The sequence below is a fragment of the Musca domestica genome, unplaced genomic scaffold (assembly GCF_030504385.1).
Source record: "Musca domestica strain aabys unplaced genomic scaffold, Musca_domestica.polishedcontigs.V.1.1 6, whole genome shotgun sequence".
Taxonomy (NCBI): domain Eukaryota; kingdom Metazoa; phylum Arthropoda; class Insecta; order Diptera; family Muscidae; genus Musca; species Musca domestica.
In genome coordinates, this window is record NW_026712363.1 from 3540430 (window position 1) to 3557817 (window position 17388).

Below are 17388 nucleotides of genomic sequence, written 5' to 3' on the forward strand. Positions count from 1 at the left end.
GGCAACACGACAACTTCTTCGTCTTCATTCTTCTTCTTCATTTTTTTCCTTTCACTCTAACCAGGATGATCATAATGGGACATCAGGTCTCCGAGTTGTTTAAGCAACTACGCATAACCTAACCTATATGCGTCCTTTTTCCCTTGTTTGTCATTTCCCCCGAAAACTTCGCTTTTACTCAAATATACAAGTTAAGATTAAGATACATCTCTGTATCAGAATCACAAATGTCACAATTTATAATAGTATATTGGGCCTCTTCAAAGTGGTTATGTAACCTAATGCATAGCCAAGGCGTATCTGCTGTTAGCAGAGAATTCAAAACAGACTGTTGCTTTTTCAGAAATCCAACTTTCTTCTTATAAAGATGAATCCCTTCACATATTTTGGTCTTGTTATCAAACAGGTTGATGGTGACCAAAAACTAAAAGCAGCATACAATTCTAATGAAAGCGACGACCAACAACAAGCATCATTATTAGATTCCCAGCCAGCATTCGGAAGATTGTTTTTGAAAAAATCACTTTGGTGAGTCTTCTTCGAGTCCTTTTGGTGACCAAAAAATGATTAACTGACTTGTATGATCAAAAGCGACTCGAAAATGACTCTCTCTAATGAGTGAAAAGAGATCAATTTAATATACAACAACAAAACGTAGCGGAATCGCAAATCAATCATTGAGATGTGCAAAATGTGACTATTTTTCCGTTATTTATTATCGTATTGCGCCCATCTAGAGATTGAAAAATGATAAGTCTAAAAAGATCTTGTTATCAAAATTATGTATTTTTGATCATATTTTGTAAGGATAAGTGCATAAATGCTGCTTGTTTTGTTATGCAAGGGTCATTTTGTTTCTGGACTGACTATCAAAAAGTTGAATTATTGTTCATTTATAAAAAGTGCGTGGAGGCGTCAACAGCAAAAGAGTATAATATTGAAATGTGGAAAAATATGAAAAAGTGTACGTTTATCTCTTTGTTTATTTATTAATTTTTATAAAGAAAATGTCAGCAAGTTAAATTACATAAAAGGCTAAAATAAATGGAAAAAAAATTTCATTAATTCACTACTTTATAAACTATTAATACTTATATAATTTTTTAATAACCTATTTCCAGAAAGAGTTTATTGCAAAAACCGAAAGGTTTTTCAGATACAGCTGGAAGGTGACAGAGTAAATCTGAATGCAGAAAGTGTTATTTAGTTACAGTAATCAAAAGTAAGTTTGTCTTTTTAACACGTATATAAAGAATTAGTAAAATGGACAGACTTGTACATATTTTATTTCAGATATTTGTCATCTCAAATACTCCAGCAAACACAAGGATATGAACACTATCCTACAAAAACATTTTGTTCACGCTAGAGACCGCAAAGAAAGAAAACGGCCCGATTGCTGTACCTGATTTTTAATTTTTTTGATTTCATTTTTTTTTTCATTTTCTTATTTAATTTTTACTATTGTAGTATACTAATTAGTTCCTAAGACATTTAGATAATAAATCATATTCACGTTACGTTAATTACTATCTAGCACATAAGTTTCTAATATTTATCGATAATTGTACCTAATAAAAGATTGAGCCTTGTTCTGTTGCTCGTCGGTCGCTGGACAGTCAGTCGAATGGAGAGAGCGAAAGCAAACAGACGGTGCATCAAAAAATAAATATAAATCAAACGGTGTTTTTTTCAAAGTAGTATCCACTACAAATATCAGAAGTGGGCCTTACCTGCCAAATAATAATAACTATTAAATAAAACAAATTATAGACATACAAAACCATAATTGTGGATTAAAATAGAAAAGAATATAGAGTGTGAAAAAATGGAAAATCTGGCTCATTTAGAAAAACTATCCATTGCCTCATTACAATGTGTGTGCAAGCAGCTCAGTTTATCTGCTGAAGGCACAAAAAGAGTTTTAATACAACGTCTCAAAAACGTATCAGCGGATGATCTAGAAAAAGTTATACAAACTGTTGAAGAGGAAGAAGATCAAGTTACAAATTTAAGTGGCCTTTTGCACCAAATCGATGACCGTGATGACAATGCAACAGTACCGCTACAAAATGAACAGCAACAAAAATTACAGAAATCAAAAAGTGAGGAGAAATTAAAAAATGCAGAAAATTCAAAAGTACCGCTGCAAAATAAAGAACAAGCAAACATACAGAACCCTACTGCCATGCAGAAAAATAATAACGACGACAACCATACAGCAGAATTGCAGAACAACAACAATAACTCGGAGGAAAGAACTATGCAAAATGTAGACTCTAAAAACTCAAAGCAAAACAACAATGAATACTGTCCGAGAACTTCTGTTACCGTCAGCAGCAGCACCAAATCGTCGACAGAACAAGAATTCATCGAAAGAGAAGCCAACATATTAAGAAGAGAAAATGAGTTGCTGCGACATGAGCATGAATTACTAACAAGAGAAAATGAATTATTAAAGAAGAGGCTAGAAATAAGAGAACACGGTGCCAGTGGAGTGTCGATTGATCTGGTCAGCAACTTTATGGCAGATTATGATGGAACAAGTGATGCAACATTTTGGACAACACAACTTCGTGACATCCAAAAAACATATCAGTTCAATGACAACATGTTGCGCACATTGTTTGCGATGAAACTTGTTGGAAAAGCTAAGTCTTGGTTGCATTCCAGGCGCAACACTGCTTGTGAAGATGTAGACAACTTACTTCAAGAATTCTGCTTGACGTTTGGAACAAACGACACAAAGTTAGAAAGACGACGCAAATTCGAACAACGTAAATGGCAACAGAATGAAAACTTTACAGATTACTATAATGGAAAAATGTTGCTTGCCAACAAGTTAGAGATGGACGATGAAGAGTTGCTAGAATACATAATAGATGGGATAACAAATCTACAGATTAAAACGCAAGTGTCAATGCAACAACATAAAAATACTAGAGATTTGTATAAAGCCTTGGTGAATGTCAAATTGCCGAAAACCAATACTGCCATGGCAGTCACAACAAAATCTACAGCAACAACAACAACGAAGCTTGATGTAAGATGTTACAACTGCAATAGCCTTGGTCATTATGCTGTGGACTGCGGCAAACCCCGTCGGCAACCAGGTACATGCTATGCGTGTGGAAGCAAAGATCATATGGTTTCAAACTGCAGCCTTAACAAGAAGAAACAAAGCGAAACAAATTATTATGTAAGATATTTCTTATTTAGATTACATAACAAACCTAATTTTAGTTTTTCTTTAGAATGCCTCATAGATTCTGGAAGCCCGGTCAGCTTGATTAAAGAGGATATGGTTCCAAATGAATTCCAAATTCTTAATTTTGATAATAATACCTCATTTTATGGATTAAATTTTACTGAATTAAAAACAATCGGAAAATGTTTATGTTTAATTGAAGTCAATAAATGCTGTTATGAAATTGAGCTGATTGTGGTGGATGCAAAATCCATGAAGTATTCGATATTATTGGGAAGAGATTTTTTAAATATAACAAACAGCAAAATTATGATTGGGGAATCAGAAAAAGAAAACAAAGTACATAAATTACAAAATGAATTTGATTTGGATGAAAATACAGAATTTGAGAAAGCTATTATGGCATTAGAAAATTATACAGATAAAAATGATATAAATTTAAATGTTCAAGAAAATGTACCGCACGAAGTCAAGTCTACCTTAGAAAAAATATTCCGAAACACTTATGTAAATTTGGAAAGACCTGAAGAACCAGAAATTAAGTTTGAAATGAAAATTAATTTAGATAATTTAAAACCATTCAATTGTCCACCTCGTAGACTTGCGTATGCTGAGAAACAGGCGCTACAGAAAATAATAGACGAACTTTTAGAGAATAAAATTATTAGAGTTAGCGAATCCGAGTACACCTCGCCGATAGTATTAGTACGCAAAAAGACGGGTGAATTAAGAATGTGCGTAGACTTTAGGCACTTGAATAAAATGACTATGAAACATAACTATCCTATACCCCTGATAGATGACCTTTTAGAAACCTTATGTAAAAAGACAATTTTTACAAAACTAGATTTACGGAACGGCTTTTACCACGTTCACATGCACGAAGAATCAGTAAAATTTACTTCCTTTATTACACCACTGGGACAATTTGAATTTCTCAGAATGCCTTTCGGCCTAAAAAATGCTCCGTCAGTGTTTCAAATGTTCATTAACAAAATCTTCGCAGATCTAGTAAAAGATAGAAAAGTTATAATTTACCTTGACGACATTATAATAGCCGCCGATAACATCCCTGAGCACCTTTCGGTATTGGAAGAGGTTATGAAACGGATAGTAAAAAACAAATTAGAGTTGCGACTAGATAAATGCGAGTACTTACAGAATAATGTTAAATATCTTGGTTACAATATAGACTCGTCGGGTATTCGAGCAGATGAAAAAGGTTTGGAGGCGATTAAAAATTACCCCGTTCCAGATAAAGTACACACGGTTCGAAGCTTTTTTGGATTGTGCTCATATTTTCGTCGTTTTATAAAAGATTTTTCAATCATAGCAAAACCGTTATACGACCTCACAAAAAAAGACAAGAAGTTTTCATTTGGCCTAGAAGAACTTACAGCATTCGACTTACTGAAAAACAAGCTTTTAGAATCCCCAGTTCTAGCTCTTTTTGATCCTTTAGCTGAAACAGAATTACACTGTGACGCCAGCGCGCTAGGTTATGGGGCAATACTAGTTCAAAAGGGAAGCGATGGAAAATATCATCCAGTATTTTATTTTTCAAAGAGGTCAAGTGAATCTGAATCAAAATTTCATAGTTATGAATTGGAAACCCTAGCTATCATATATGCGTTGAGGAGATTTAGAGTCTATCTCTTTGGGAGACCGTTCAAAATAATTACAGACTGTAATTCACTTAAGTTGACTTTAGGTAAAAAAGATCTGAACCCGAGAATAGCACGGTGGGCTTTAGAAATGCAAAACTTCGATTATGTCGTGGAACATCGCTCTAGAAAGCGCATGCAACATGTCGACGCACTTAGCAGATGCCAAGACATAATGATAATCGAAACTAACACGTTTGAAGAGAATTTAGTTATATGTCAAAATAGAGACCCAAATATAAGGAAATTAAAGGAGACACTACAAACTACAGAACATAAACATTATGAGATGAGAAATGGAGTATTATACAAGAAGCTTAGTAAAAATAGAGTATTATTTTACGTTCCGCTAGATATGGAGTCACACGTTTTGTACAAATTTCATGATGAGATGGGCCACGTTGGTATTAATAAAGTTACTGATCTAATAGAGAAACATTACTGGTTTCCACAACTGAAGGTTAAAGTGAAAAATCACATCGAGAATTGTTTAAAGTGCATATCATTTTCTAGTAAAAGTGGTAAGAAAGAAGGGTTTCTTCATAATATACCGAAGCCTGATAAACCTTTCGAGATGCTTCATATAGATCATTACGGACCTATTCATGGCAACGACGTGAAGAAGCATTTATTTGTTGTCGTTGATGCTTGTTCAAAATTTGTAAAACTATATCCCACAAAGACTACAGCAACAAAAGAGGCTATAAAGGCGTTGAGTGAGTACTTTAGATATTACAGTAGACCGACATATATAGTATCGGACAGAGGGACGTGTTTCACCTCCTCTGATTTCGCACAATTTTTGAAAGAAAATGACATTAAGCACATTTTAATCGCAACAGGGTCTCCACAAGCTAATGGCCAAGTCGAGAGGGTTAACAGAAATTTAGGGCCAATGATAGCAAAAATTAAAGACACAGATTCAAATTTAAGCTGGAGTGACATAATAGAAATTACAGAATTTACCATGAATAATACCGTTCACAGAATGATAGATGAACATCCAAGCGTTATGCTTTTTGGAATAAATCAAAAAGGAAAATGTACAGACGAAATACAGAAAAATGTTTTACCCGAAAATCGTCGAGATATTGACGAGGTTAGAACAAACGCAAATAAAAAAGAAATGCAAGCACAATCGTACAATGAAAGAATTACTAATGAGAAACGGAAAAATCCGGTTGAATATAAAGTAGGAGATTATGTAGTTATCCGAAACTTCGACTGCAAAACCGGGATAGCGAGAAAACTAATACCGAAGTACAAGGGACCATACCAGATAACTACGATTTTAGATAATGACAGATATATTTTAGAAGACGTAGACGGTTTCCAGCAAACGCAAATACCCAACAAAGGCGTTTGGGCAGCCCATAATATAAAACCCTGGTTCCAAGGTAAAAAAAAATGCGATAACATACTGATGTAGATTTCGAAAGAATCAGGTGATTCTTATGGTCAGGACGGCCGAAATGTAGTATACTAATTAGTTCCTAAGACATTTAGATAATAAATCATATTCACGTTACGTTAATTACTATCTAGCACATAAGTTTCTAATATTTATCGATAATTGTACCTAATAAAAGATTGAGCCTTGTTCTGTTGCTCGTCGGTCGCTGGACAGTCAGTCGAATGGAGAGAGCGAAAGCAAACAGACAGTGCATCAAAAAATAAATATAAATCAAACGGTGTTTTTTTTTCAAAGCAGTATCCACTACACTATATTTTTTACAATCGCATTTATTGAAATTACAGTACAAATTATAATCATAAAAGCTGAATTATTTTTATTTTAAATAAATTTTTATATGAACATATATAATCAAATTCTTTTTTCTACGGTACATCCGAATATTTAGAAATCACGTACGTGATTCGTAGAATCGTCATGTGGCGTTTCCACTGCACTTGATTCGCTCTCTATTCGTTGTTTGACCCTTAACTATGAAAAAACTATCTAATTCTTCACACAAAATTTCCTGAGCGAACAAAGATTTTTGTTCTTCGTTCCATTCAAATCACTCTCAGAACTAAGATTGAATATGTGCCATCCCTAACAAATGAGAGCATTTATCGAAAAAATTAATTATGACATTTAAAAATTAAAAATAGAAAAATTTAATGAAATTTTAAAAATTTTTGGGAAGACTGAAAATTATGAATGAAAACTACAATGTTGAATGGCGTATGTACATTCAAACGAAAGTACATTTTGTTTTCTCTCTCATTCGAGGTACGCATTTTGTCCACGAGTTGAAATTTCCACAGAAAACTGCAAACAAAAGAGACAATATTTTCAAAATGTTTGTATCGGCAGAAAAATGTTTGACAAGTGTCTCTCCAGCAAAATTTAAAAATAGAAAAATACAAAAATATGTTCAAAATGTCAACATTTGCACAAAAAGTTGAAAACGTGAATGAAAATTGTAAAATTAATGATATAATTATTCTTTGGAAGAAAAACAATAATTTCTTCTATTCATATTAGTGGGAATTTCATGTATTTTTGTACGAATTCCCATTCAAGTCAACAAATAAAATTTGTGAAAAAGGAATTATTTTGCTATGAATTACGAATCGTGCCGTATGAACGGGTTAATTCGTTTACCTAATTCTGAGAGCGAACAACGTGATTGAAAGTGTAATGAGAACATAGCATTAACAGTCATATAAGACTCATAAATGACTTGAATTTAATACAAAAGGGGACTCAAAAAAGCCTCCTAAATGAATATACATATGAGTGATATATGACACTTAAAAGACTAATAAATTACTCACTTAAGACTCATAAATGATCAAAAAATGACTTAAAAAAGACTCGAAAAATATACAAAAATTAAGCGTTTTAGGGCAATAATGATTAGAAAACGACTCGAAAAAGACTCGTAGAACGATCAAAAAATGGTCGAAAAAGACTCTTAAATAATCTAGAGGAAGGCTCATATGTGATTTATTTAGAAAAGTCGCGGGAGGTCACGTTTTTCTCCCGACAAATGAGTCTTTTATGATCAGAAAATGCGCTCATATTCCAGCTTTTTAATCACGCAACCGGATCAATTTATTATTATTAAAAATTTCAAAAAATGATGACTTGGTTGTTACAGTAAATTAGTATTTTTGAGCGCACTTCTCAGCGCATGCACATACATGAATCTCAGTACAGGTATATGTTGTGGTAATTGATGCCGAAAAGTTTAATCAATGTTAGAATAAATTAAATTTAAAAACAGCACTATACAATTTATTAAATTTGAATATATTGAAATTATAGTAAGTATGTTAAAAACTAACTTGGTAAATATATATTTTACATGCATTATTACTCAATTTTAAATATATTTTTTATCAATATGTTTCGCTGCTTTTGATTGTTGTTTTTTTTATTCGTTTCTTTATATTTTAACTGCTAAAAAGAATAACCCACAATTTAAAAAAAAACCCTAGTAAAAGAGTTGTACATTTACAACACTTCTAGTTCTGTACGTAGTCTTGCTACGGCATGCGATTGAACTGAAATTTTGTTGCCTTTGCTAGCATATCTTTTCACTTTTCTTTTCCGTAAATAACTTTTGAACTTGTATATGACAATTCTTGAATTTTTATGTAATAAACTCCAAATTTGTTGATTTGTTATAAATGAGTTTTTACGATAACATAATAATTTGTACAAATTATTTTTATTTAATATAAAATATAAAAAAATTTAAATTTTATATTAAATTTGAAAAAGAATCTTCGGAAATATTAAACTAAGCATTCAGTGATGTAAAAAAGAAATTGCAGCCAATTGAAATAATCCTTGACGAACAATCTATTAATTTTGACTACAATTGCTTACTACAGTAGATAGAAAAGAAACCAAGGTCCGCTAGATAGAAATGTAGCTGAGGTCTGGCACTTAACTGAATGAAATTAACAATCATTGCCTAGTAAAATTTAATAAAAGTAATCCTTAATGAGTTCACGTTTAGATCCGCTTCTAAGGTATCTGATCTTCTCTTCGATATTTGGACCAATTATTCGAAAACAACTCCGATACTAGAGAAAATTCATCTCTTGTCGAGTACAAAAATTACTTTTATCATGGAAATCGCCAGGAACAAACGACGTAGTCAGGTATCGTCTTATAAGAAACAAACAGTCAATAACGATGATCGTTGCTAATAATAGGTTGCTTTCTGGATACTCATAAAAAAAATTGTTAACATATAGATTTTATCGTTTCTTAACTTAAAATATATAATTTAAAATCTTCTTACCTTGCTGCATTTCTTATAACTTCGTTTTGTTCCAAGGAATTATAGATTATTGATAATATACAATTGGCATATTCAGAAGCGTCTGTTGCAAGGAATCCATTTTGCGAGCCTTCCGATGTTTCAATTATATCCAATAGGGGCCCTCCAGATTTGTGTGCGACCATTATAAGGCCAGCCGCCATACATTCGACTATACCAATGCCAAAATGTTCATTCCACATTGTATGAATACCAATACTAGCAATTTTGTAGATTTCTAATAGTTCACTGTAGGGAACGTTCACTTTGAACTCAACACTATTTTCCAAAGATAGATGTTTTGATAAGTCTTGCATGTTTTTAAGACGTTCGTAGTCTGATTCATTTCTGCAGGAACCAAGAATAACAAGCTGAATTTTGTTCCACATTTCCTCATTCCTATTCAATAAAGTCCTTAATTCATACATTGTCTGCAATTGAAGAGGGTGATCTTTTTCTGGTCGAAATTGTCCTACTGACAATATTATTATTTTGTTAGGATTTTCTGAGCGTTTCAATTTTTTTATATGGTTTACTTCACAAGGTGGATAAACACGGTGAGTCTTAAATGGTGCACCCCACAAATTCAATATATGGTTTTCCGTCCAGGATGAATTCACCATTATCGTTTCCGAACTACGGCCAACCCAACTATACATCTGTGGTAAAGATATCTTGTTAAATATTTATATATAAAAATATTTTATAAATAATGTCATTATACTGACCTTAGCAAATAACTTGTAGTATGTAACTTTTGTCCAGGTTAAAAAGGGATTTCGAACTACGTAACTATGATTATTATGGGAATATTCACGCTGTTGAACTCTCCGTAACATTTCTGTACTTATTGTTGGATAATGAACATAACACCCGACTTTACAACATCCTATGTATCGAAATAATGGTAACGTAAATGCATATCCCATGGTGTCAATATATATGTCGGGAGGAAATTTACATAATGCTTCCAAGCCTAAGAGTATTGAACCAATACTTTGACCAAGGAGGGTGAAACAGGGATATTTTTTTGCTTCAACCCAATGCCGTAACTTTAGGTACACAAAAGTAACGCTATCTTTTTCTATGTAAATGTTGAATACACTTTTCGCTTTTTCCAAAATTGCATTTGGTGAGCTTTCAATATCCCCAGTGTATATGAGAATTTTAATGTTATCATATTTTGCCTGAAATGTAGAAATATTATATCAATCAAAAAACGTAAGATGAAAATAAGTTAAAAAATAAATACATTCGTCATACATAGAAATGCTATAAATATTTTGAATCTAAGCCCGTTTATTTTATTTTTCTCGGGCTAAAACCTCAGTTTTTAGGACTTTGATGCCCCTTTTCTTAGATCGGTGTTTGCACCGAAGTTACTTATCCTGCATTTATACATGGAAGTGACAGTTCCGAGAATTGCTATACATTTGAACATGCCATTTTTAAAAATAAAAAGTAGTGTATATGCATCATAGTCATAAAATTAATTTTATCAAACGGACACTTCACACACTGGTCACACAGGAGGTGAATAAAAATCTTAGACTTCTCTTGCTTTCAAAGATATTTTTGCTAGAAATCTATTAAAAAAGGAACAAAAATAAATTTCAGGAAACCTCTAAAGTTTTTTTTTTTTAAAGAAGTTACTTTTGCTACTTCATTCGTGTAAAATGAAAGAATAACAAGTGGAGAAAGATGAAAATGTTTATAAGTGCGGTTGTAAGATTTAGAAGATTTTCAAAAAAAGAAATGGTTTTATGTAATTCTTTGATACCTCTTCTATTAAGCTTACAATCTCGTCACTTGGGTAAAAAAGTTTTTTTTTTTTTTTGTCATAGAAGTTATTTTTAAAATAAATTCTAGGGAGAATATCTCGGACAAAGACCAAGGGATCTGATGAGGATTGGTGGCTCTTTCCGAAACCTAGGTATTCCCTGCCTTACCCCCCAGGTAAACATTACAATCGTTCTCCACTAATAAACAAACGTTGTTTTTACAAAAACAACAATAATGGGATTTTATATTGATATATAGGGGAATTTATTTTGTTTGCCTTGTAAATATATCTTGATACTAGAAAAATTGAACTGCTTGCTCTTCACTTCAATTGTTCCCAGAACTATGAGACGTCTACCAGTATGACTATCTGAGAGCTAATTTCCTGTAAAAATTCTAGTTGGAATTTAAAATTCGAAGGAAATCAAATAACGTGGTGTAAAAACTTAATAATTCATTATCAAAAGTAGTCTTCCTGGCTATAAAATTGTGGTGTTGGGCTAAATTCAGTACAGTAATACAGTACAATTGTTTCCTCTCCTGTATTGACGTGCTGTTTTTTTACTTTTCTGTCACTTTCATGTGTAAATGCAAGGTTAAAATAATGCAATATATATTTCTCGTTTAGAACACTTTTCCGGGCATATTAATCAATTTTACAAACCATTTTTTAAAGAGATAGTATTTAAGTTGTTATAGTTTCAATGTAATATATAATGATCGCACTTGAAGTGGAGGTTGGAAGATTTCACGATTTCTTTCAATTAAAATCAATCTCGCCTGAGCTTGTCTCCAGTAAACCGTACATAGTGATGACACGAATAATTGAACAATTTGTAATTGTCAATAATTTTCTTTTAATTATTGATATAATTTTATTGTGACTTCTCCCTCGATTAATTGAATTAGTCGATTAAAAAAAGATTCGTTGCCAACCACCAAGTGTGCCATTTGTAAATTCTTAGTAACACAGTAATGTAAATTGCATTGTCAATTCACTCTCATTTAAATTTATGTAAAATTTTTACAAAATATTAGATTATCGTACACACCTAATATTGCGATCGGAAACTTATGCAAAAATAATGGCAAAACGCAATTCCTTTCGATTCATAATAAATTATTCTTTTTTATTTGCCATCAATGTGGAAGTGCGAGGTAGATTGGTTTAATATGTATATCCCGCCAGTTAATAGCTGTTAACCGTATTATTTGCAAGAATAAATCCGTTTGACCGTGTTATGGCATTCTGTTTAAGGTATTAACCAGAGGGAGTCGCCGTTGACACATATATGTGGGGACAAGTAAAAGTCACTGTGAGCTAAATCAGGAGAATAAGGTGGGTGGTCAAGCTACTCGTACTTTAATTCGTTTATTTTAGCCACTGTTAAAACACCCTTATTCGCTGGTGCGTTGTCTTGATGAACAATTTTTTGTGTTGTAAGCAATGACGTTTTTCTCGAATTTGTACATTTAATTAATCCAAAAGTTTGTAAAAGTACTCTGTATTTATTGCTTTGCCCTTCTGCAGGTAGTCAATTAATAAAGTACCTTTGAAGTCCCAAAAAAAAATGTTGCCCTAACATTACCAGTCGATTGAATTATTTTTGCCTTCTTTGGGGCACTTCCTCCAGCTTCCGTCCATTGTTTGGATTTTTCTTTTGTCTCTGGAGTATAGTGGTGGATCCATGTCTCATCAACAGTTATGAAACGACGCATAAAATCCATTTTATTTCGCTTAAAAGGATCTAAACAAGCTTAAGAAATGTTCATTCTTATTCGTTCTTGATCGACTCCGTGCAGCGGTCATCGACAGAGATGAGCCGGAAGGCAAAAACAGTGAAAGTTTATGTCTTCTCATTGAGGACCGTCTGAGGGAGTTGGTTTTCCTATGGGAAGATCCAATAAGGCTACAGTTCGGCAGTGGTACCATCTACAAAGGAGTGAAGGTCATCTGCTGCGAAATTGAGGAGTCCAAAAACGTCCTCGTGACCGCAGTAGCAGGCTTCCCTTAAGGAAATTTCCTGTAGGAAAATATTGACAGCATGGTGCCACCTCCTTCAGTGGATCCGACACGCGTCTTGACAATATTGAGTTAATAAAATCCCTATCTCAGTACGGACAGCTGGCATTTAGTCGGCTCAAGCACGGAGGGAGGAGGCCTGGTCGTCAAGGTACCCATCGATACATCTGGCCAGGAATACCTTCAGACACGTGGGGGGGGGGAGCTGCACCTTGGCACAGGATGGATTCGGTTAAGTCTAACGCCGTCGTCGCAGTAGGAGGAAGGAAGCCGCAGTTGCTCAACGTTGTACAGATTAAGCTGCACCACTGCAAATCAGCCGCGGCTGAGCTTCTCTTGTCTCTCACCAGTTTAAAGTAGTACTTCATTAGTTGATAGCCCTGGTCCAAGAACTTGATATAGTCAAAAATAGGGTAACGGGCTAGGGAGTGAATGGTACATCACCTATGCCACCTCCAATGGAGAAAAGGTTAGAACGTGTATCGTCGCTAAAAAGAACTTAAATTTAATCTTCCTCAATAATTTCAGCCACGGGTGTTATATTGGAATCACGAACCGGAAGAGTACTCTTTTTTATCTCCATCTACTTTCCCTTTGAGTACCCCGACGCGCCAGGCCAAGTAGTAGAGAAGCTGTTCACTGAGCTGAGAAGCGGAGGCAATCTCGTTGTTGGATGTGATGCTAACGCTCACCATTTTCAATGGGGCAGTAGGGATACGAACGCAAGAGGTGAATCCAGTTTTGATTTAATTTTAACACATAATCTCAAAATATATAACAGGGGTAATAAGGCAACTTTTCAAAATAAGAATAGGGAGGAGGTCATTGATCTCACCCTTACTAACATGGATAAGTCAGAGGAAGATAACATTCCAGGTATCAGTAGAGGGATTGTATCAAAAACCGCTTAAGAACCCGAGAAATGCTCGATGTGACAAATTTGCGGAGCACACTGCATGGAAGCTGAGATCTACTGGTAATCTCCCAGTAGACTCCGCCTCAGATGTGGACGAGTCCGTTAATTTAATAACAAAAATCCTGATTGGGAGCTTGAAAGAGTTTGCCCGCTTACCTTCCCGGCAAAATGTGCCTACCTGTCTGGTGGTCGAAAGACCTAGCCCAGCTCAGAAAGACAAGCAGACGCTTTTATAATAGATTTAATAAGACCAAACTGGGTACGGACTGGGATGCTTTTAAATCAGCCTTCAACAGGTACAACAGTGAGATCAAAAAGGCCAAAAGAAGGTCGTGGGTTTGCTTCACTGAGTCCATAGAAGATGTCAACGTAGCCTCCAAATTCCTGAACAACTCGTGCTTTACTTTGGCCGCTGTTAACCATAACAAAATTCCATTACTTCATTAGTTGATTCGTTTGCCCTTGAAACTGTTTATTGCAGTCATTGACTCACAGGTATTTGATATGTCAACAAACATAAATGTCATTTACCTTATATTATTTTGTGCAATAATGCAATTAAAGGCATTTTTTACAACCTGAAATTTTATGATTTACTTACTAAAGTGAAACTTGATCATGCATTGTTTTTATTGTTAATTTTAATTTAGACGTAAGCAATTAATTTGTATAAAAATTGATACAAATAAACACAATAAGGCAAACAAATTTCAACTTTTGTCATTGCTTCATGGGCTTAGTGTTTCTACTAAGGTTTCATTCTATCATATTAGCATACGGTGTCTCTACCTAGGCTAAGCATATTGAGATCTCCAAAGAAACCTTTTGTTATCTCCATTGGGTAGCCTTCAAAGATCTGTATAACCAACTTATTCACAATGCAGCAATGAGTGAAGTTGAGAAAATGTTCTATTTGAGGATACACCTCACAGATGAGGCAAAAAACTAATAAACCATTTGCCAATTGCAACAACAAAATATGCAATAGCATGGGATATTCTGGTCAATAGATACGATAACAAAAGGCTCATTGTGACAACATTATTAAAAAAAAATTAAACGGCACAAGCCCTAAAAAATATTCATGATCTCACAAAGGAATGCATCCATGGCTTAAATGCACAGGGACTTCCGGTGGATGAATGGGACGCAATAATCGTCCATATAATATTGAAAAAACTTGATCCCTCAACTCAAACCTTGTTTGAACATTCGCTCGAAGACAACAAGAACCTTGTAAGTCTCGATGAATTATTTAAAATTACAGAGCATAGATTCCAAGCATTGGAAAGAGAGGAAAATCATGCGAATCTGAAGGGGGAGGATAGAGTCAAGGTAGTAACGTCAGCTACATCAAATCCAAATTGCGGGGCATCCCATATATTACTGTGAGAAGTTCCTGAATATGTCCCCAACCGAAACCCAATGGACACAAAAAATTAGTATTTGTGTCAACTGTTTTAAATCAGAGCATACCGCCAAATCATGCAAGTCACGGTCATACTCAAGGTGCGCAAAGAAGCACAACACATTGCTGCATTTAGAAAAACCAATAAAAGATTCATTAAAAATCTCTGTTGGAAACTTCGAATATTCGTCGAATCCAACAACTGCTTCAAATAAAAATGTCTCAATTGCAACAAACACGCGTTTTCGCGTCAACGCCTATATATTACTCGTCACTGCACGAGTAAAGGTGATTGGGACCAAAGGCTGTACCGCAAAATTTCGTGCTCTTCTACACTCTGGATCACAAGTCAATCTGGTTACAAATCGAGTGCTAAACAAGCTATCATTGGACTCTACAGATTCTACAAGAAGTTGCCAATTCTTCAAAATACAGATTTGGGCTGGATCGTAACTGGTAAAGTCCAGGAAAACAAGGACAACAAGTTGGTTACTTACAGCATTTACCCCAGTAAAACCAACAACAAACGAGCTGATTGAAAAGTTATGGAATCTCGAAGAAGCAAATACTTCAGAACGTGCACTATCGTTAACTGAGAAACGTTGTGAAGATCGTTTCCTACAAAACGTACAAAGAAAAAGGAACGGTAGATTCGTTGTTCGCTTACCATTTGCAGACAATCCATCAATCCTCGGAACTTCTAAAACAATGACCTTCAATCGATTTTTGTCATTGGAAAAACGGTTAAACCTTAAGCCAGAACTTAAAGCAGAATACAACAGATTTATGAAAGAATATGAATCTTAGGGTCACATGGAAGAAATTCTGGAAGATGATATTTCCGATGTACATTACGTCATGCCTCATCATTGCGTGTTGAAACCGGAAAGTTCGACTACAAAAGTTGAGAGTAATATATGATGCATCAGCTAAAACATCCAGCGGTTCATCACTCAACGACATTCTTCATGCCGGACCAACTGTACAAAGTGAGCTATTTTCAGTGTTGTTGAGATTTCGGATGCATAAATTTGTCTTCACGGCAGATATCGAGAAAAAGTACCGACAAATTCAAGTATGTATGTCAAGTATAGATGTTTCAGCTCATCATTTGGAGATATAACAATCATCAAGATATCATATATTATCGTCTCAAAACTGTCACCTACGGCACCTCCTCAGCTCCATATTTAGGTACCAAATGTCTACAACACCTGTCGACTCAAATTATTGCGGAATACCCACTGGGTGTAACAATATTACGTGATGATTTTTATGTGGACGATTGCCTAAGCGAAGCCGACACTATTAGTACACACAAACAACTCAACTTAAATCTAAAAAGGCTGGTTTTAAACTTCGAAAGTGGTGTTCAAATCATTCCCAGCTATTAAATGGGATTGCCCCCATCAAAGAAAACAATTTGGACCTAGACGAAAACTCACACTGTCCGATTAAAACACTTGGATTAATATGGCTGCAAAGTCTGACCAATTGTGTGGACGAGCTCAAATACCATCGACAAATCATGCAAAACGTGTAACAAATAGAAGCAATATCCCGAGGACTAGCACCAGAATCCATATCACAACATTCAATTTGGTTTTATGGTCCTATATTCCTATAAGGACAAATAAGTAAATGGACTAATTCATCTCCACAATTTATTGATATACCTTGCATCGAAGAACGAAAATTAACAATGCATGTTTTGCATAAATAGAAACACATCGAAACTCTTTCAAGACTCTTCAGCGCACGATCGGCCATGTCTTGAGATTCATAACAAATTCCAAAACTACGAAAATTTGTCGCCCATTCCAAAAGGACCTGGTGCACATGAAATGGAAGGATCTCTGAATGTTATCATTAAATTCATGCAAGCGACGGAATTTTGGGAAGAACTGGAAAGATTATCACAGAAAACACTTGTACACAAATCCAGTCCGTTGGCCTCTTTAAATCCATTCTTGGATGAATACCAGGTAATGCGTGTAGGTTGTCGTCTGGAGAACTCCACATTACCATTCAAGGCAAAACATCCAGCAATTTTACCGCATAATCATGTTTTGATTATGAAGACAATCGTCACTGCGGTCCACAA

At 34.6% G+C, this 17388-nt stretch overlaps 2 protein-coding genes across 2 annotated transcripts in view; one reads left to right on the forward strand and one right to left on the reverse strand.

Moving 5' to 3' along the window:
- The window catches only part of LOC131805666 (uncharacterized), a 241842-nt gene that overhangs the window by 165776 nt on the left and 58678 nt on the right, over positions 1-17388 (forward strand). The window lies entirely within an intron of this gene.
- The window catches only part of LOC101901555 (GDP-Man:Man(3)GlcNAc(2)-PP-Dol alpha-1,2-mannosyltransferase), a 119075-nt gene that overhangs the window by 72742 nt on the left and 28945 nt on the right, over positions 1-17388 (reverse strand). The window contains exons 3-4 of the mRNA XM_059129158.1: positions 9884-10342; positions 9138-9814 (exon numbers count right to left, since the gene is read on the reverse strand). Coding sequence (XP_058985141.1) covers positions 9138-9814; positions 9884-10342 — 1136 coding nt within the window. The remainder of the gene's footprint in view (positions 1-9137; positions 9815-9883; positions 10343-17388) is intronic.